The 20,285-nt window shown below is 43.2% G+C and overlaps 2 protein-coding genes and 1 non-coding gene across 3 annotated transcripts in view; 2 read left to right on the top strand and 1 right to left on the bottom strand.

Moving 5' to 3' along the window:
- PMPCB (peptidase, mitochondrial processing subunit beta) overlaps positions 1 to 11,285 on the top strand; it is a 71,104-nt gene extending 59,819 nt beyond the window's left edge. The window contains exons 10-13 of the mRNA XM_073573637.1: positions 7,233 to 7,318; positions 7,404 to 7,492; positions 8,303 to 8,378; positions 9,235 to 11,285. Coding sequence (XP_073429738.1) covers positions 7,233 to 7,318; positions 7,404 to 7,492; positions 8,303 to 8,378; positions 9,235 to 9,299 — 316 coding nt within the window. The 3' untranslated portion in view covers positions 9,300 to 11,285. The remainder of the gene's footprint in view (positions 1 to 7,232; positions 7,319 to 7,403; positions 7,493 to 8,302; positions 8,379 to 9,234) is intronic.
- TRNAD-GUC (transfer RNA aspartic acid (anticodon GUC)) lies at positions 8,396 to 8,467 on the top strand. Its single transcript has one exon. It is a non-coding gene; the product is annotated as a tRNA-Asp (tRNA).
- DNAJC2 (DnaJ heat shock protein family (Hsp40) member C2) overlaps positions 11,286 to 20,285 on the bottom strand; it is an 89,338-nt gene continuing 80,338 nt past the window's right edge. The window contains exons 16-17 of the mRNA XM_073573636.1: positions 11,861 to 12,018; positions 11,286 to 11,413 (exon numbers count right to left, since the gene is read on the bottom strand). Coding sequence (XP_073429737.1) covers positions 11,339 to 11,413; positions 11,861 to 12,018 — 233 coding nt within the window. The 3' untranslated portion in view covers positions 11,286 to 11,338. The remainder of the gene's footprint in view (positions 11,414 to 11,860; positions 12,019 to 20,285) is intronic.

Raw genomic sequence — 20,285 nt, 5'->3', positions numbered from 1 at the left:
TATTGCAATAACACACAAAAAAAGAGGCAAAAAGGCAAATTGTTGGCACCTTTCCAAAAATGTAGGCGACCAACTTTCTTTCAAACATGTGATGCCAAGTAACAGGTGTGGGTAATATGAATATCACACCTGAAAGAAGTTAACTCAATCTTTGAATTGTGTGTCCGTGTGTGCCACACTACTAAGCACGGAGAACAGAAAGGATGAGAACAGTCTGAGGACTTGAGAACCCGAATTGTTGAAAAATATTAACAATCTCAGGGTTACAAGTCCATCTCCAGAGATCTTGTTGTTCTTTTGTCCACAGTGTGCAACATAATAAAAAAAAGTTTACAACCCATGGCACTGTAGCCAACCTCACTGAACGTGGATGGCAGAGAGAAATTGACGAAAGGTTGCAACACAGGATAGTCCAGATGGTGGATAAGTAGCCCTAATCAAGTTCCAAAGAAATTGAAGCTGTCCTGCGTGCTCAGGGTGCACCAGTGTTAGCTCCAAGTATCCGTCCACATTTGAATGAAATTAAATGTTATGGCAGGTGACCCAAGACGACCCCACTGCTGACACAGAGACATAAAAAAGCTAGACTGCAGTTTGTCAAAATCTTTCTGGGAAAGCATCTTGTGGACAGATAAGACTAAGAGAGCGGTTTGGTAGAGCACATCATTATACTGTTTGCTGAAAACAGAATGAGGCTTACGAAGAAAAGAACACAGTACCTACAGTCAAATATGGTGGAGTTTTAAAGATATTTTTGGGGTTGTTTTGGTGCCTTGTCTGTGTACAAGACATCATGAAATCTGAAGATTACAAAAGGATTTTTGGTCTCAATGTAGTGCCCAGTGTTAAAAAGCTGGGTTTGCATCCTAGGTCATGGGTCTTCCATCAGGACAGTGACCCCAAACATACTTCATTAAGTACCCAGAAATGGATGGAAACTAAGAGCAGGAGGTCTCTGAAGTGGCTAGCAATGAGTCGACCTAAATCCCCCTGAACACCTGTGGAGATTTTAAAGTTACTGTTGGGAGAAGGCATGCTTGAAACATGAGACCTGGAGCAGTTTGCAAAAGAAGAGTGGTCCAAAACTCCAGTTGAGAGATATAAAAAGCAGGGCTGTGGAGTTGGAGTTGTGAAGTCAGTATAAAATGGATAAAATATATAATAAATTGGGTACAGTAGTTCAATGCAGAATGTGCTGAATATTTTTTCATGGGAAAGTTATGAAATGTCCTATAAATGGCTGTTCTATTCCTGATCTAAGGCTACATTCACACACAGCGTTTTTGCTGTGTTTTTTGAGGATATGTTTTTCAGCTGTAAAATCAGCTTTTTAAAAAACCGCATCACCTGAAAGGTTTTTGAGCTCATAGATGTTTTCAATAGCAAAAGCAGATTAGGAAAACGCCACACAAACTGACATGCTCATTCAGCCCAAAAACGGATCCTCACAAAACAATGTGTCTGAATTTCATATCTTGAAACCCATTGACTTTGCTGGGATGCCCAGAGTCACTGCATTTTACTGCGAAAAACGGATCCTCAAAAACGCTGTGTAAATCATGGCCGTAGCCAGCGAGTGGTAGGGGGGCAGCTGCCCCCCCCCCAGAAGCAGGGGCACGCACCTATCAAAACTCAATTGTATGCTGCAGTGCTCCCGTCCTGCATCGGCTCCAGACTGCTGGGGGCAATCTCCCCTCCACTGTCCTGCCGTCTTCACCAGAGAGAGGAGGGGTGCCTGCCCAGCACAGGATCCAATTTCATGGGCCCCGAGCTGGAGAAAGTGAGAAAGTTGTGCACACATTGCAGCTGGCAATAAGAGAGAGACTGCAAGAGGGACATGCTGGAAATCTGGTTGGAAAAGTGAGGAAATTGGTTATTGCCGCCAGAACCCCTAAAATTGATTCCATCTTGAAGAGACGTGCTGGGAAAGGGGCAATTGTCGATCAAGCCACTCGGTGGGGCAGCACTTATTTAATGATTGAGCTATTGCTTGAACTAAAAAAATTTCTTATAGATATGGCGAACCCTCAGGTAACCCTAAATGAAGGTCAATGGACACAGGTGGCTGAATTGAAGGAATTGCTTAATCACCCATTTACCGTGACTAAAAAATTACAAGCTGAGGATTTAACTCCTGGCATTTTCATAAGGGAGTGGAAGAACTTGCTATTTTGCCTGTCCCAAAGAGGAGGTTTAATCGCAGATGGCATTTCTGCTTCAATGAAACAGAGAGACACAGCTATTGGAAAATAAAATTTTTCTGGCAGCTGTTTCTGTGGACCCAAGTCATCGTATATTGCTTGATGATAAACAGCTTACTAAAGGAAAAGAAGCTCTGACTGAGGTAGCAGTTAGGATGAGTGGCCTACAGGAGGACTGCCAGGCGCGAGAGGACTTGGGTCCTGACAGTGCCACTGCTGCCATATCTTCATCCTTATCAGATGAGGAGTTTGACTTTGACAAGTATTTGGATGACATGGAGCAGGCAAAGCGTTGCCGCAAGGAAAAAGATTTCACTCCGTCTCCTATAGCAAACAGATTGACCATATTTCAGCAAAATGTTTCACTTGCTCTCAAAGAAATAGAAAAATTCAACCGTTCAGCAAAACAGCTGCAATTCCTTTATACCCGGAAATTGTTAGATATGTTGCCCATGTGGTTACGGCTTTGCCTCCAACCCAAGTTAGTGTAGAGAGGTTGTTCTCTAGCCTTAAAATTATTAGGTCAGATTTGAGGTCATCTATGAAGGAGGATCTGATGGAGGCAATTCTATTTCTTAGAGCAAATTCATAGACTGCACAAATGTTATTTAGTATGTTTTTGTTGAAAACTGTTTTTTTGCCACTTACATAGTGTTTACATATATGTAATCGATATTACATAATGTACTACATATTTACAATTTATTAGTTTTTTGTGTTCTAAAGTTGTATTCCAATAAATATATATTATGTTCTATCTAAATATCTTGATTATTGTATCATAAAAATGATTAAATGTCTGATGTTCACATTGTACTGCAATACATTTTTAACTTAAATATAAGCAATATACAGGGGTTGGACAAAATAATGGAAACACCTAACGTTTTGGCATCATAATCTTCGAGCATGTTATAAACATGCAAACCGTGACATATGGTAATGTTTTGTAGTTGATTTATTTGTGATGTGTATGTAAATTAATTGTTTGTTTGGCAGAATTGTAAGAACATTGATGAGAACCTGATACCAATGGCAGACCTCTCGGATTTTCAAAGAAGCCAAATTGTTGGTGCTCGTATGGCAGGCGCTAGTGTAACAAAGTGCCCGAATGCTTGGCGTGTCAAGAGGTACTGTCTCCAAAGTAATGACTGCGTTTGAAAGAGAAGGAAAAACGTCCGCAGCAAAGCACAGGTCCGGCTGAAAGTCGAAGTTGACTGAGAAAGACTGTCGGACTCTAAAGCGAATTGTGAGAGAGGATCGCAAGACCACGGCTCCGAAAATCACTGCTGAGCTCAATGAACACTTACAAAACCGCTTCCACGAAAACTGTTAGTCAGGAGGTGCACAATTCTGGATTCCACGGAAGAGCTGCAATTAGAAAACCGCTGCTCTCAATGACAAATGTTTCCAAGCGTTTAGATTGGTGTAGAGACCTCCAGAATTGGTCCCTCGAGCAGTGGAAACGTGATATTCTCAGACGAATCATCGTCTACCCTATTTCCGACCTCCGGCCGAGTGTACGTTTGGAGACAGCCTAAAGAAGCATTCCATCCAGACTGCCTTCTCCCAACCGTAAAACATGGCAGAGGTTCTGTGATGATCTGGGGTGCTATTTCGTGGAGATCGGCCGGGCCAATGATATCCCTTCATGGAAGAATTAACAGCTGAGATTATTTAGGCATTTTGGGCGACCAAGTGCATCCTATGGTTGAAGCACTGTTCCCAGAGGGGAACGCCATCTTTCAGGATGATAATGCACCAATTCATACAGCTAGAATCGTTAAAGCATGGCACAAGGAACATTCTAATGAAGTTGAGCATCTCATCTGGCCCCCACAATCCCCAGACCTCAACATTATTGATCATTTATGGCCGATTTTAGAGATTCAAGTTAGACGTCGATTTCCACCGCCATCGTCGTTCAAAGAACTGGAGGGTGTTTTAACTGAAGAATGGGCTAAAATTCCTTTGGAAACAATTCACACCTTGTATGAATCCATATCTCGGAGAATTGAGGCTGCAATCGCCGCAAAAGGTGGACCTACACCATATTAAACTAACTTTTGTTGATGTTTCCAGGTGTCTCCATTATTTTGTCCAACCCCTGTATGTGGGAATCGCAGGTTTGGCTTACCTTTTTACCTTGGCAGCTTTTTGATGGTTATAGGAAGCAATTGATTTTTTTTATTCCAAAGGTGTGCAACCAAATATTAAGTTGAAGGAGCCCACAATTTTGTCTTGCCCGTTTTGGGGGTTTTGTGTGAAGTTATATCCAATTTTCCTGTATTTTTGGTTCCAATACACAAAAAGGAAATAAACATGTATAGTAGCAATTTTCTGGGAGAAATACTTTATTTTATGGAACAATTTTCAAGGGTGACAACACTTTTGGCCATGACTGTATACCGTGAAAAATTATGTCTAAACACCCTTGTTAAAATGCCACATTTTTTGTCATGTAATAAAACTCATACCAAGATAATTGGTCTTTTTGAGCAGGCGATCATAAGCATGGCACATCTAGAATTGTCAATATGTGCCTACTCTTCCTTGTAGTAGTCCTCAATGTCACATTGTGAGATCATCTCTTGTGTGCAGCTCTCTTCAAGTCATCACAGATTTATAATTGGAATCAGGTCTGGGCTCTGGTTGGACCATTCCAAACCTCTGATCTCTTCGGGCAAAGCCATTCTTTTGTTTGCTTGGAGGTATACTTAGTCTTTGCTATGCTGAAGGGTAAAATTCCTGTTCTGCTTCATCTTTTTATCAAAAACCTGAAGGTTTTGATTCAAAATTAATATTTGGAACTGTTTAGAATTCCCTCCACCTTGACTAAAGCCCCAAAGCATAATAATGCCTCCACCCTGCTTCACTGTTGGTACAGTGTCCTATTGGTGATGCACATTGTTGTATATCATAAAGACCTTAAAATTGAATTTTATTGGGTATGCATTAAAACAAGGAACAAAAACCCAAACAATACAAAAAAACTGAGGATAAATATTTTAATGCAAAAAAAAAAAAAATCCTATTCTAGCCTACAGTATTATAATGGTGATATAACTGCATAACCGGAGTTGGCACCCTAAGAAGACACGATAAGTGGTGTCCCACGTGACGTTGGCTGTCCCTAGGTGATCCTGTTTGATCCTATGCTATTCATGATCTTATGTGACCTTCATTAAGGTTATGTAAAATAAGTGTTAAAGGGAACCTGCCCCCAGAAAGAACACTTAACCTGCAGATGAACCACATATCTGCATGGTAACAGCATTATGCCGTCCAGCACCTGCCTGCAGTCGAATACATTGGGGAGAAAATGATCTAGTTATTCTCCCCACCATTATTCGTTTTACAAAGTCATGGGGGCGGGGGCGGGACCGGTTCAGTCACTGCTGAGAATATAAAGTAGCTGCTGTAACCACACCCCAGGCACTGACTGACAGCCGGTCCCAATGTAGAGCCAGTGTCAGTAAGGGCTCAGGGTGTGGCTACAGTGGCTGCTTTTTATACTCAGAGCAGTAACTGAATCCTCCCTGCCCCTATGACTGAATACTGCATGCTGAGGAGAATAATCAGATGATTTTCTGTCCGATGTATTCGACGGCGTGCAGGTGCGGGACAGCTTCATAATGCTTATTATCTGCAGGTTAAGGCTAGTTTCACACTAGCGTTTTTGAGCGCAGCGACTGCCTGCGCACGGCCGCCAAGCCCCGCTCCCCGCCGCGCCTCCGCCTATCGGCGCATGACGCTGCATGCGTCCCCTATCTTTATCACTGGAGGTGCAGGCCGTGCGCAATTTGCGTTTGGCGGCGCATGCGCCTTTGACGGTGCGCCGAGCGCAACCAAACTGCAGCAGGTTGCGTTTGGCGCAGGTGCCGCCAAACGCACATTGCGCACGGCCTGCGCCCCCAGTGATAAAGATAGGGGACGCATGCAGCGTCATGCGCCGGTAGGCGGAGCCACCGACGGAGGCGCAGCAGGGGGCGGGGCTTAGCGGCGGCCGTGCGCAGGCTGTCGCTGTGCTCAAACGCTAGTGTGAAACTAGCCTAGTATCGTTATTTCTGGTAACAGGTTCTCTTTAAGGGTAGATACACAAGTGATTACTACTATGAATTACTATTCACGTTTGCCCACTACTAAAGGGAATGAATATTCACTAGGAACAGTGAATATTCATTCTCTTTAATAGCAGGCACACACGATCGCCTGGAAGCTGCAGTAGCTAGCAGCTGTGTCTATCACTGTGCCCGCCCTTAAAGATCAATGAACATTCACTTCTCTCTACACCTGTGGGAGTGGAGAGCAGTGAATATTCATTCCCTCAAGTAGCGGACACACGTGAAAGCCCAGCAGCTGCAGGAAGCCAGTGGCTGCAGCTAACAGCGTGTCCGCTATTAAAAAATATTCACTGCTTTCCATTCCCATGGGTGTCGAGTGCAGTGAATATTAATCTCTCTTTAGCAGCAGGCACAAGGCGTTAGCTGCAGTAGTCGGCTCCTGCTTCCTGTGAACCGCTGCCGCTCCCCCACCTCCCCATCTACAGCCAGAGCAGGTACATCCAGACTATAAGATGCACCCCCTATTTTCCTCCACATTTTTGGAGGAAAAAAGTGCATCTTATAGTCGGAAAAATAAGGTATTTTTGGCGAAACATAGCCAGGCTTGGATGTTTTTATTTGTAAGAAAAGGCTTACATCTTGCCACCTTACCCAAAATCTAGACAGATGAACAATATGGGAGATTGATGTCGCACGCAGTACACCACCAGTACTTACCATAGATTCCTGTAGCTCTTATAATGTAGTTTGTATGCCTTTTGGATGCGCTCCAGCCTAATTTTCTTTGTCTTTTCATTAATTAATGTGCAGTTGTAGGTAATTTCACCAATGAGCAATCTCTGCATGTGTTTCGACTGTCAGACAGCTGCGAGACATGCATGAGCTGGAACTAAAACATATTTGAGTACGTTATGTTGCTGGGAAAGGCAATGAAAGTGTGTGACCATTCTTTGTGTTACTCTATTAGGATAAGACTCTGCACAAGTGTTACAGAAAGCGAAGTTGCCAGAGCAAAAAATCTGCTGAAAACAAATATGTTGCTTCAGTTGGATGGTAAGAACATCAATGTCATTGTTGTAATGTATTCTATATGCCTTAGAATTTTAATCATGTCACTTGCTGTTTGTTGGTTGTGAAGGTTCAACACCTATTTGTGAAGACATAGGCCGGCAAATGTTGTGTTATAACAGAAGAATACCTTTGCCTGAACTGGAGGCAAGAATTGATGTAAGTTTTAAATGTATTTTACCTTATAGCCTTTACAAACTAGCACTTCTAAATTTATATTTAAGAAATTCTAAGTTACAAGCTGCAAAGGTTTTATATGCAGACTTCATGGATCTCAGTAATTTTGATTAGATTTAAGAAATTGGGCAACGTCAGTTGAAAAGCATGGCGTTACGATGAATTAATTTTGTAGCCATTTTATGTGCTTCATTAAAGGGAACCTGTCACCAGGTTTGGCCGATATGAGTTACGGGCAGTCTGTTGCGAGGGGTGTCTATCTTCTTACGCTAGCCATCCTCCTTCTTTGTGTAGATGATGCAAGAAGAAGGGAGGCGCGGTACCAAGAACATCGACACCCCCCTCAGACAGGACCAACCTGCAGGCGAGTATAATAAAAGTTGTTCTTATGGGTTGGGGGCAGATATACAGCATTAGAGAAGGTGTTGGCAGTATCTCATATTGGCTAAACTTGGTGACTGGATCCCTTTTAATGACAACTTTGTGTGCCACAACATCAATGTCATACTGTGATTTGGATGGGATCGAGGAGTCTTTTTTTTTATTAGTGATAAATAGGGGAGCAGATGACCCTCCTTCTACAAGTGTTAGGTTACAACAAATATAGTACTGTTGATATATACACCATGAATCGGAATACCAGTTCAAATTTTATGGAGCCCTTGATTGGTACATTTAAAAAAAATTGTCACTCAGACAAAAGTGTGCACCTCTGCTCTAAAGTGTTGCTAATGAACAGTGCTTTATAGAATGCAAGACACATGCACAACAATCTTCTTCATTCGCTTTTAGTTAATTGATGCCCAGACCATACGAGACGTGTGCACCAAATATATTTATGACAAGAGTCCAGCAATAGCAGCAGTTGGTAAGTATCATAGCCAATCCTCGTTAGTATAGTGGTGAGTATCCCCGCCTGTCACGCGGGAGACCGGGGTTCGATTCCCCGACGGGGAGGTTTCTTATGTTCTTAATCCTGCTTTGAGCAGGGGGTTGGACCAGATGGCCCAGGAGGTCCCTTCCAACTCTACGATTCTATATCAATGCATTATTTAGCAAAAGGTTCTGATGATACAGGGGATGGATAATACACCACATAAATAAACCCAGTGCTAGATACATGATGTTGGGCTTATGAGCAGTAGTGCAGAAAGACAAATTTAGGCCGGTTTCACATTTGCGTTTAGGGCCGCAGCGTCGGCCTGCGCTAAGCCCCGCCCGCTGCATTCGTAATGCATCCCCTATCTTTATCACTGAGGACGCAGGCCGTGCGCAGTATGCATTTGGCGGCGCCTGCGTCCTTTTGACGGTGCGCCGAGCACAACCAAATTGCTACAGGTTGCGTTTGGCGCTGGTCGGCGCACCGTCAAAACGCATACTGCGCACGGCCTGCGTCCTCAGTGATAAAGATAGGGGATGCATGCAGCGTCATGCGCCCGGTGGCAGGGCTTAGCGGCGGCCGTGCGCAGGCAGACGCTGCGGCCCTAAATGCAAATGTGAAACCGGCCTTACACTAAACTCATCATTGGTATTAAAGGGATGTTTCAACATAGCCACTGTATAGGTTATAAATGTTTGACTGCTCGAACTTCCTCCAATGAAGCATTTGAATGGAGTAACAGCGCAGCATTTTATGGCTGTAGCATTAATGAACCAGAGGCCAAGCTAGCAGATACTTTGATATTTATGTTCTCCATCTAAATCAAATTGTTTTGCTTTAACAGGGCCCATTGGACAGCTTCCTGAATATGACCAGATTCGCAGTGGCATGTACTGGCTTAGACAGTAATCAAAGTTGTTCCAGTACCATATTTATATGTTACATCCCCATGTTAGTTTCAGGAAGTATTCTGTAACATGGCCGGCTCTTGTTGCGGTTGAATCCCAGGTTTGCTGAAATGTTGATCACCACTGCAATTAAAAGGACTGATTGAGCCTCGCAGCAGAAGTTTACTGGCTGGTCGTTAACATTCAAAGTGCTTTTAGACGCAATCCTAATGATGAAGCCTGATGAAAGCATGGGCTTTGTTTTCAGCTGCAATAGGTAAACGCAGTTTAATTTTTTTTTTTTATGAGCCTTGCAGGTCTCTAATATTTTACAAAAGAAAACAATTGAGAACTCATGGACTCATTCTTAAGACTACTGTTGTGTAACTATTGTTTGAATGATCGAAAAAAAAAAGATAATGATGTGTCACTACTTGAGCCAGACTTTAAAGAGGTTGTCTAATATTTTTACATGGATGACCAATCCTTAAAAGGAATATCCCCTGGGACGTATATGACCTATGAGCATACAGGTAATAGGAATGTTACACTAGTCCTACCTGTATGCCTCATATTAACCCCTTAATGTCCAATGACGGACAGTCTGTCATCAGACATCTCCCCTGCTTTGATGAGGGCTCTGGCGCTGAGCCCGCATCAAAGCCGGGACATGTCAGCGCAATAGGCGCGAGCGGAATCGCCATCCGCCCATTAACTAGTTAAATCCCGCTGTCAAAGATGACAGCGGGCATTTAAATAGCACTTCCGGCCACCGGGCTGGAAGTGAGCTCATCGCCGACCCCCGTTACGTGATCTGGGGTCGGCGTCATGTTGCCTGGACAATCAGAGGTCTCATAGAGACCTCTATGGTTGTTCCAGGCTGAAAGCACAGGAGTAAATCTCATCGCCCATATGTAGCAGGGCTGATCGAGTTGTGCATGCTTCAAGCCTCCTATGGAGGCTATTGAAGCATGCCAAAAGTAAAAAAAAAAACAAAAAAAAAACCTAGAAGTTCAAATCACCCCAATCAAAATAAAACAGTAAAAAAAAAAAAAAAAAAAAAATCACACATATTGGTATCGCAGCGTTCAGAATCGCCCAATCTATCCATTAAAGAAAAAAAAAAGGATTAACCCGATCACTAAACGGCGTAGCGAGAAAAAAAGTCAAAACCCCAGAATTACGTTTTTTTGATCTGTGATATTGCATTAAAATGCAATAACGGGCGATCAAAAGAACGTGTCTGCATAAAAAAAGTATCATTAAAAATGTCAGCTCGGCACACAAAAAATAAGCCCTCACCCGACCCCAGATCACGAAAAATGGAGATGCTACGGGTCTCGGAAAATGGTGGTGTTTTTTTTTTTTTTTTTAGCAAACTTTGGAATTTTTTTTCACCACTTAGATTAAAAAGAACCTAGACATGTTTGGTGTCTATGAACTCGTAATGACCTGGAGAATCATAATGGCAGGTCAGTTTTAGCATTTAGTGAACCTAGCAAAAAAGCCAAGCAAAAAACAAGTGTGGGATTGCCCTTTTTTTTTTTTTTTTTTTGCAATTTCACCGCACTTAGAATTTTTTTCCCGTTTTGTAGTACATGACATGGTAAAAATCAATGGTGTTGTTAAAAAGTACAACTCGTCCAGCAAAAAATAAGCCCTCACATGGCCATATTGACAGAAAAATAAAAAAGTTATGGCTCTGGGAAGAAAGGGAGCGAAAAGCAAAAACGAAAATCACCCCGGTCATTAAGGGGTTAAGGGTCTTGTTTTTGAGGATTGTTATATTCTTTCTGTATGCTAATGATTTCTTCCAGGCTTTGGGGGTGTGCGGTGCCTGGAAGAAATCCGTGCCACCATTATAATACTACTCCTTCCCATGCACGTCAGTAATGGCCTCGGCATCCTAGTAGTCCTAAGTAGTGGACAACCCCTTTGAGTAAACAATCCAAAATATTCAACTTTAGTTTAAATACTGTACACAAAAAAATAAAAATTTCTAACCGAATACTTGTGCAGTATTTGCTTATTTTATTATAAAACACACAAACAGGTTGACACTTATTTTTTTGTCTTTGTTGCATTAAAGACTTGTTCTTGAGCAGCTTTCTTGGCCTTTACCATCTCTACCAACTCCTATGAAAATCAAAACCATGAAATTAGTTTATTAGCCACCACATGCTTTTTCACAAATTTTCCACTTAACATGCAAAAGGGTATATGACAGGGCTGTGGAGTCTGAATAAAATGGACAGACTCAGACTCCTAAAACATAGAATAAATTGGGTACAGTAGTACAACGCACAATATGCTGTACATGTTTTCATAAGAATTTGGGAAAAGTATAAAATCTCCTATAAATGTCTGTTCTGTTCCTGGTCTAAGGATCTCAGCTTTTAGTTGAGATGAATCTTTGCTGTGGAGTCGGGAGTCAGGGAAATTGAGGAGTTGGAGGTTTGGCTTACCGACTCCACAGCCCTCATGACAACTGACATTTCACCATAAAAATGTCTAGGGGGAAAGACAGCAGTTATTTGTGAATGCTGCACAGTACACACATTCATTGTGCAATTGGCATCTCACCTTATATCTTTTCATGCAGTCCTTCTTGGACCTGCCAGGGACAGCATCTGCAATCTTTTCCCACCTTTCAGGAGTATTTACAGGATATGTTTTTAATGCTTGCTCAAGAAGTTTTTGTTCTTCAGTGGTCCATGGTGTAGAGGAGTCTGCACCAGGAGCTTTTAATAAAAAAAGAATATGCTTCATCTTGCTTGATACCAAATAAAATGTAAACATTAACTGTAACCTTATCTACCATGTGAAACTTGTGACTGTTCCATTCATCTAAATAGGGCTTGCATCAAAACAAACCCCATTCACATATATGAAATTGATTACCAAAACTTCTGTGACTTAGAATCTGTCACATGTAAATATACAGTGGGTACAGAAAGTATTCAGACCCCTTTTAAATTTTTCACCTTTTGTTTCATTGCAGCCATTTGGTAAATTCAAAAAAGTTCGTTTTTTCTGATTAATCTACACTCTGCACCCCATTTTGGCTGAAAAAAAAAAAAATGTAGAATTTTTGCAAATTTATTAAATAAGAAAAACTCATCACATGGTCATAAGTATTCAGTCCTTTTGCTCACACTCATATTTAATTCATATGCTGCCCATTTCTTTGTGATCCTCCTTGAGATGGTTCTACTCCTTCATTGGAGTCCAGATGTGTTTAATTAAACTGACTGGACTTGATTTGTAAAAAGACCTCACAGCTCACACTGCATGTCAGACCAAATGAGAATCATGAGGTCAAAGGAACTGGCCAGGGAGCTCAGAGACAGAATTGTGGCAAGGCACAGATCTGGCCAAGGTTACAAAAGAATTTCTGCAGTACTCAATGTGCTTAAGAGCACAGACTATCTAGCCAAACTGAGCAATTGTGGGAGAAGAGCCCCCAAGATCACTGTGGCTGAGCTCCACAGATGCAGATGGGAGAAAGTTCCACAAAGTCAACTATCACTGCAGCCCTCAACCAGTCAGGCTTTTATGGCAGAGTGGCCCATGGAAGCCTCAACTCAGTGCCAGACATATGAAAGTCCGCATAGAGTTTGCAAAAAAAAACACATGAAGGACCCCCAGACTATGAGAAATAAGATAGAACTTTTTGGTGATAATTCTAAGCAGTATGTGTCGAGAAAACCAGGCACTGCTCATCACCTCCCCAATACAATCCCAACAGTGAAACATGGTGCTGGGACGGTCATGCTATGGGGGTGTTTTTCAGCTGCAGGAACAGGACGTCTGGTTGAAATTGAAGCAAACACGAATGCGGCCAAGTACAGAGATATCCTGGATGAAAACCTCTTAAACGCAAATGTGAAACTAGCCTAAGGCCGCAGCGACGACCTGCGCACGGCTGCCGCTAAGCCCCGCCTCCGCCGGTAGCTCCGCCTACGGGCGCATGACTCTGCATGCGTCCCCTATCTTTAGCACTGGGGACGCAGGCCGTGCGCAGGTATGTGTTTGGTGGCGCATGCGTCCTTTTGACGCTGCACCGACCGCAAATTGCAACAGGTTGCGTTTGGCGCTGGTCGGCGCACCGTCAAAAGGGCACATGCGCCGCCAAACGCATACCCGCGCTCGGGCTGCGTCCCCAGTGCTAAAGATAGGGGACGCATGCAGCATCATGCGCCCATAGGCGGAGGCGCGGGCGGGGCTTGGGCGGGGCTTAGCCGCGGCCGTAAACGCTAATGTGAAACTAGCCTTACAGAGTGCTCTGGACATCAGACTTGGCCGAAGGTTCACCTTCCAACAAAACAACCTTTATTTATACAGATAAAATCAGAAAAGTGCAAAACATGCTAAGAAAGAGCCAGTGCCAATAGGATAAAAAGAGGTTAAGTGAGCACCATAGAGATATTGTCAACAAGAGAGACACCCCAGTAGCAAACCACATCAATAGAATGCACAATGGAAACTCAAGTATCAACTTCATGGGAATTGATAAAGTTCATCAATCACAAAGAGGGGGTAATTAGGACAAACTTATCCTTCAGAGAGAAACTATGTGGATAATTCGTTAAACTATTAATCCCAAGGGACTGAACGAACAATTGACCTAATCTTCCTTCCTTTAGAACGAGGTACTTAAGGGTAAGTGCACACGCTGCGGATTGTACTGCGGATTTGGCAAAATCTGCAGGTCAAAGTCCTGTGGTTTGACACCTGTACAATGGAGCAGGTGTAAAACCGCTGCAGAATCTGCACAAAGAATTGACATGCTGCGGATCTGAAACCGCAGCATGTGCACAGCGTTTTTTTACTTTAAATAGATTTTAATGGTACTGTACACCGCAGCAGAAACTGTTGCGGATCCGCATACCCTAATATGGTCACCTATATAAGAAACAGCTGCCGCTGAGTGAGGGCACCACTGCACAGGTTTTAAGATGCCAACCTCCATGTGAGGTAGTTACTTTAGTTAGGTACTCAATAGGGATAGGCTAGAGTGCACCCTTTTCTACCTTTTCCTTTAATATATATTGTTAAGTCCATAGGAGTTTGTCATGTCCCCTATCATACACCATAAATCTTTTCCCATACCTTCTCTAAATACCCTATATTTTTTCCACCATATGACCATATTGAATATGCTTGGTCACTTTGTCATTGCATCAATAAAAGGTTTTAATCTTTGAAATGTGAAAGAGAATTACAAGAATTCTAAAAATTCAATAGTCTTAAGGGCACTTTAGAGTTTTGTTTTTTTTTGTTTTTTTTTAATAGAAACTCTTGGTTATATACTATCTTGTTATCCAATATGTAGCCTCCTGAGACAAATTTAATTTTAATATGTAGGGAGAGCTGCTGTACGGCATTTTGTATTACCGACATGACGCATGCGTTCCATGTAAGCTTGGCTGCGTGTCGAATACAGGCAATGACGCGAGCATTCCATGATGTAGCACTATGCGGTTCACCAGCCAGAAATGAATGTATCGGCGGCCGGAAACATGCAGTGGGGTAAGACGCGCATTATCTATTTTAAGACAAGTGATATGACAAGAAGCACAGTACTTTTCATACAGCAGAATTATGTAAATTTCCCCTGACGATTCAATATAAGATGAAACGCGTTGGGAGACACTATTCATCATAGAGGCCACTCGGCGAGGCTATGGACCATATGTTATGCCGAGTTGGGACCACTTTATAATGCTCGCCTGCAGGAATCAGAATCCATTACCCCAGTTCTACAGATAAGTATAAATAAGATTAGCTTAGTTATTCACCGATAACGGTGTTTCTCAGAACCCATGACAGCACCACGGAGAGAGGGGATCCGCCCTTCAGGGACAGAAACCTACAGATAAAAAGGGTGGTACCTCTCCTCCGCCTTCAGTTGGTTACAGAGCATCAGAGGGTCTCCAGGTTAGACAACAGAAATATATATACAACATTACAATACTGCTTATTTATCAAGAAGCACCGTGTCTAAATGGAAACACTCTACTAACAGTAAAAACGTGCTCACCACACTCGTGAAGGGGAGGGGAATAAGCGGGTGCTGTCATGGGTTCCGAGAAACACCCTTATCGGTGAGTAACTAAGCTATTCTCTCTCACCCATGACAGCACCACGGAGAGAATTACAGAGATTGGTAGCTTAGGGAGGGGACCACCGCCTGAAGGACCATTCTCCCCAAGGTCAGGTCAGACGTAGAGCCTAGATCTAATCGATAGTGTCTGAAAAAGGTTGAAGGTGGTGGCCGCCTTACAGATTTGTTCTATCGATACCTCAGATCTTTCAGCACATGAGGTCGCCATCGCCCTTCCGGGATGGTATTTCCACTGGATGAGTATGCCAGGGCAATCGCATCCCTTATCCACCTTGCCAGGGTACTCTTAGATGCCTTGAGCCCCCTCCGAGGACTCTGGAAACACACAAAGAGCCTTCCTATATTTTTTGGTGGCCTCTAAGTACTGTACTAGGCACCTCTTTACATCTAAGGTGTGGAATTTTTCTTCCCCCTTATTTTTGGGATTTGGGCAGAAGGAAGGGAGGACTACTTCTTGGGACCTGTGGAAATGTGATGATACTTCAGGTAGATAGGCCGGGTCAGGTTTTAGGATGACCCTATCCTCTAGAATTTTTGTAAAAGGTGGCCCTGCTGATAAGACTTGAACATCGCTCACTCTTCGAGCTGATGTTAGTGCCACCAGAAGCACCGTTTTAAATTAGAGGATTTTTAGGAATGCCGAGTGAATTGGTTTGAACGGAGGGCCTGTCAGTGTTGAAAGTACAAGGTTCAGGTCCCATAATGGTAACCTTTGACTAGCTATTGGCCTAGATCTGGTTGTGGCCTTAATAAATCGTGCTACTCAAGGGTCACCTGCCACATCCTGGTTATAAAGGGCGCCTAATGCCGCTATTTGTACTTTTAATGTGTTGACTGCCAGACCCTGTTCTAGGCCCTTTTGTAGAAATTCTAGGATATTATCAATCAACCCCGTCCTGAACCTGAATCAAGGAACTTTATTGGTGCCTACGCGTTTCCTGAGCTGTCCCAGCTCACTTCATCAGGGCATGATACAGGCATGCAATGCAGGAGTTAATATACAATCCAAAGTGGGAAAAAAAAAAAAAAAAGGGGGCAGGACAAGTTACTGCCACATCAGCAAGGCAATGGTATAAAACACATTAAAATAATTATATTTAATAGAATATATTAAAACCGCATATAATAAGAATACATACTCAAGAACAATAAAAAAGAAAATGTCTTTCTTTCAAAATAGACACGGGGATCACGGGGTCCAATAAAAAAGTAGTTAAAACAATCCTCAAGGAGTCTAGAACACAGTTCCAAAGTTTAGAGTGTATGGTGTTTTAAGCCACATGACCATGGTGACTAGTGAGGAATGGGGTCTGATTTTTCGGCTCAATGTTAAGATCAATCTATTCTCTTCCAGAATAAAGAGTAAATCCAAAAAAAATGTCCCTGAATAGCGAATATATTGAAAAGAATAAAATTGAAACTATCGGGATCAACTGTTGGAAGAAGAATAGTAGAAAAAAAAAAAGATTAAGGGCACTTATATAAAAAAAAAAAAAAAAAAAGGATGCTGAATGTAAAAAAAAAAAAAAAGAAAAGAAAAAAATTATGAAATAAAGTGCAGTGGTGTTTTAATGTTAAAAGTATTAAATCATAAAAACATGATCAAAATGTAAAAAAAAGTTTTGTAGTATTATAAAGAGACCCTAGATGGCGCTAACACGAGTTTCAAGAAAGTGTCAGAAGCTTGAAGAGAATACTACAGTTAAAAGAGAGCTCTCTGTGTGAAACCAATGTGTGGAATGGAAGGATAAAACAAAGGTGGTCAGGCTAAACATCCCAATGGAGGGTTCAGTATGCATGGGAGGCAAGGACAAAAAAATTCCAAAAAAAATGGACTTTTAATAAGACATCAGAAACAATATTTAGTCCAAAGGGTTCCAGAGATTTTAATTTGTAAATCCAGTACACCTCTTTCCTATTAAGTGTCTGGATTCGGTTTGGTGTATTGTCTGGTATCTGTTCAATGGGGTAAATAGTCAACTACTTGATGTCACGACCATGTATAAGGTCAAAGAGACGTGACAGACCATGCTTCTGAAAGCCAATTTTAATATTATGTCGGTGGGAATTTAACCGACAATGAAGTGCCTGGGTGGTACGTCCAACATAGATTTTGGGACAAGTGCATGTAATGATATAGATGACAAGTGAGGTGGTATTTGATGGGGAATTTTTCTTGAGTGATGGGATGTGAGAAAGTGATAGTCTGATGTGCAATATTGTGACAGCAACTACATTTAGAGTGATGACATTTATAGATGCCAGGAGATAAGAAATTGTTCTGCTTGTGAGATGGAATGGTGAGCCTGCTGGGTGCCAGTGTGTTTAAGGATTTAGCCTTCCTGAAGGTTATAGCAGGTTTCTCTGGAATGATTTTGTTTAAAATTATTCTTATTATATGCGGTTTTAATATATTCTATTAAATACAATTATTTTAATGTGTTTCATACCATTGCCTTGCTGATGTGGCAGTTACTTGTCCTGCCCCCTTTTTTTTTTCCCCCACTTTGGATTGTATATAAACTCCTGCATTGCATGCCTGTGAGCTGGGACAGGTCAGGAAACGAGTAGGCACCAATAAAGTTCCTTGAATTATACCTACAGCAGCGCAGTGTATCATTGCACCTTAAAGCCATCTTCATACTTCTGAGGTGGAAGAGAGAGAAAGTCTATTCTTAGGCCCCCCTGGATTGGGTTTACTATCCATGGGTTGTTTGAGATTCTCCTCCAGGCTGGAAGGAAAAGGGTTAACCTTCCCCCCACCCTGGGCGAACTGTCACTTAGAGGCCTTTTTTGTCTCGGGATGAGTTACCAAAGAAGAACCCTCTCTTCTTTTGTCATCCCACTTTTGTTCCCTCGGTGGTCTCCTCTGAAAAAACCTCCTATTCCGAAAGGGCCTTTTAAATGCTGCCGGCCCTAAATTTGGGAACCCTTTCTTCTTGTCCCCTGCTTTCTGGAGGATGTCATCTAACGTCTCCCCAAAAAGGATCTTCCCTTCACAGGGGATTGAACACAATATCATTTTGGTCTCCAGGTCCCCTGGCCAACTGTTAAGCCATAGTGTTCTTCGGGCTGCGTTTGAAAGTGCTGCTGTTTTGGATGATAGCCGGACTGAATCGGCCGATGAGTCCACTAAGAAGGCAGCCGCTCCCCTTATTACTGGGATAGAATCTAAGATCTTATCCCTTGGTGTTCCTTCGCTCAGTTGTTTTTCAAGTTGGTCCACCCATACCATTAGCGCTCTTGAAGTACATGTCGCCGCTATGGCTGACCTGAGGTTACCGCCTGCTGACTCCCATACCCCTTTTAGAAAGGTATCTGCCTTTTTGTCTAGGGGATCCTGAGGGTGCCCATGTCCTCAAAGGGAAGGGTGAATTTCTTTGAGGCCTTTGCGACTGCTACGTCGAGCTTCGGGGCTTTATCCCAAGACGTAGATGCCTCCTCCTCAAAGGGATATTTTCTTTTAAGGGAAGGGACTTTAGTGTTTTTCCTGTCCGGCTTGCCCCATTCTTTTTTGATTAGGCCCTTAACAATTTCGTTAAGCGGAAATACTCTGTTTTTTCTGGCCTAGTCCCCCAAACATTATGTCCTGGACTGTTTTATCAGGCCTAGGGTCCAATACCCCCATGGTAGACCTTACAGCTTTCACTAGTCTGTCTACGTCTTCTAGGGGAAAACAGTGACACTCTCCCGTTTCCTCGTCTGAGAATGAGGAACTGGATTCCGAGGATCTAGACGTGATTTCTCCTGACGTGGAAGAGTCTGACTGGGAGATTGCTATCGTGTCTTTCTTCCTCGTTTTGTCCCTATGCTTAAGGGATACAAGGGCACTCTGAACCTTTGATTTGATTGCGGCCTTTAGGTCGGATGCGAAATCCGGAGTCTCATGACAAAGAATTTCTTTTGTGCAAGACTCAAAGTTTTTTCTCCCATGATACAGGTAGAGGTCTAGTGCAAGTGAGGCATTCCCTGTTCTGTTTCGTTCCTTTTGTCGGTGGTGGTGCTGCTGCTTGAGCTGCTGCCTGGCATGCTGCTCCTGTTGCTGGTCGCTATCCCCCATTGCTCAGGATCGCTTCCAGCCAGGAGTTCTGAATCCACCATCTTTAAAATTCCCACCCCCGTGACATCACCGCTCCCACCTGCACCGCGATGGCCGGGGAGAGCGCTCCTGCGCATGCGCCGGTTTCAGGGACCCGGAAGCCGGTTCTACTTCCGGGGCAGCAGCCATCTTGGTACTCTCTGTACCAAGGCGCTGCCCGCACTTTCACCGGGTCCCCGCGAGCCCCATTCTCTGGAGCGGCGGCTCCGATGTCTCCCACCCCGCACACCCGGCAGCCCGCATCAGCTCCGGCTTCGGGCACCGCACCTGCCGTGACGGGCCTCCCCGCTACCGTGTACCGGACAGGTCGGCCCCGGATCTGGACTTTCTTTAACACGCAGGTACGCCGTACTGTGGGTCCCCCCGTCAGGGACAGGAACCCCAACTGAAGGCGGAGGAGAGGTACCGCCCTTTTTATCTGTAGGTTTCGGTCCCTGAAGGGCGGATCCCCTCTCTCCGTGGTGCTGTCATGGGTGAGAGAGAAAACTTTGTTTTGAAACTCACCTTGAGGCTAATCTGAATGTATACCCTGGTCCTTTCGACAGGGATTGATTTTGCTCTTGACCTCTACGAGTGAGAGAATTTGTTATGTATGAGTGGGACAAACTAAGAAATGGGTCCCGGGCTGTAGGACAATTGTTTGCATTAACGTTACCGCCTTCTATACACTAACAACGGCATATACTGTTATTGGATCTTTTGCTGGGTTATTCAAGGGTTAAATTCCCTCCAGATTTGTTTTCCTAAGCATATTTGTTGATTCTAAATGTATATACAGTGCC

This window comes from Dendrobates tinctorius, unplaced genomic scaffold, assembly GCF_039654945.1.
Source record: "Dendrobates tinctorius isolate UK_male_01 unplaced genomic scaffold, ASM3965494v1 ptg000035l, whole genome shotgun sequence".
Classification (NCBI taxonomy): domain Eukaryota; kingdom Metazoa; phylum Chordata; class Amphibia; order Anura; family Dendrobatidae; genus Dendrobates; species Dendrobates tinctorius.
This window is presented reverse-complemented; position numbering and strand designations above follow the sequence as displayed.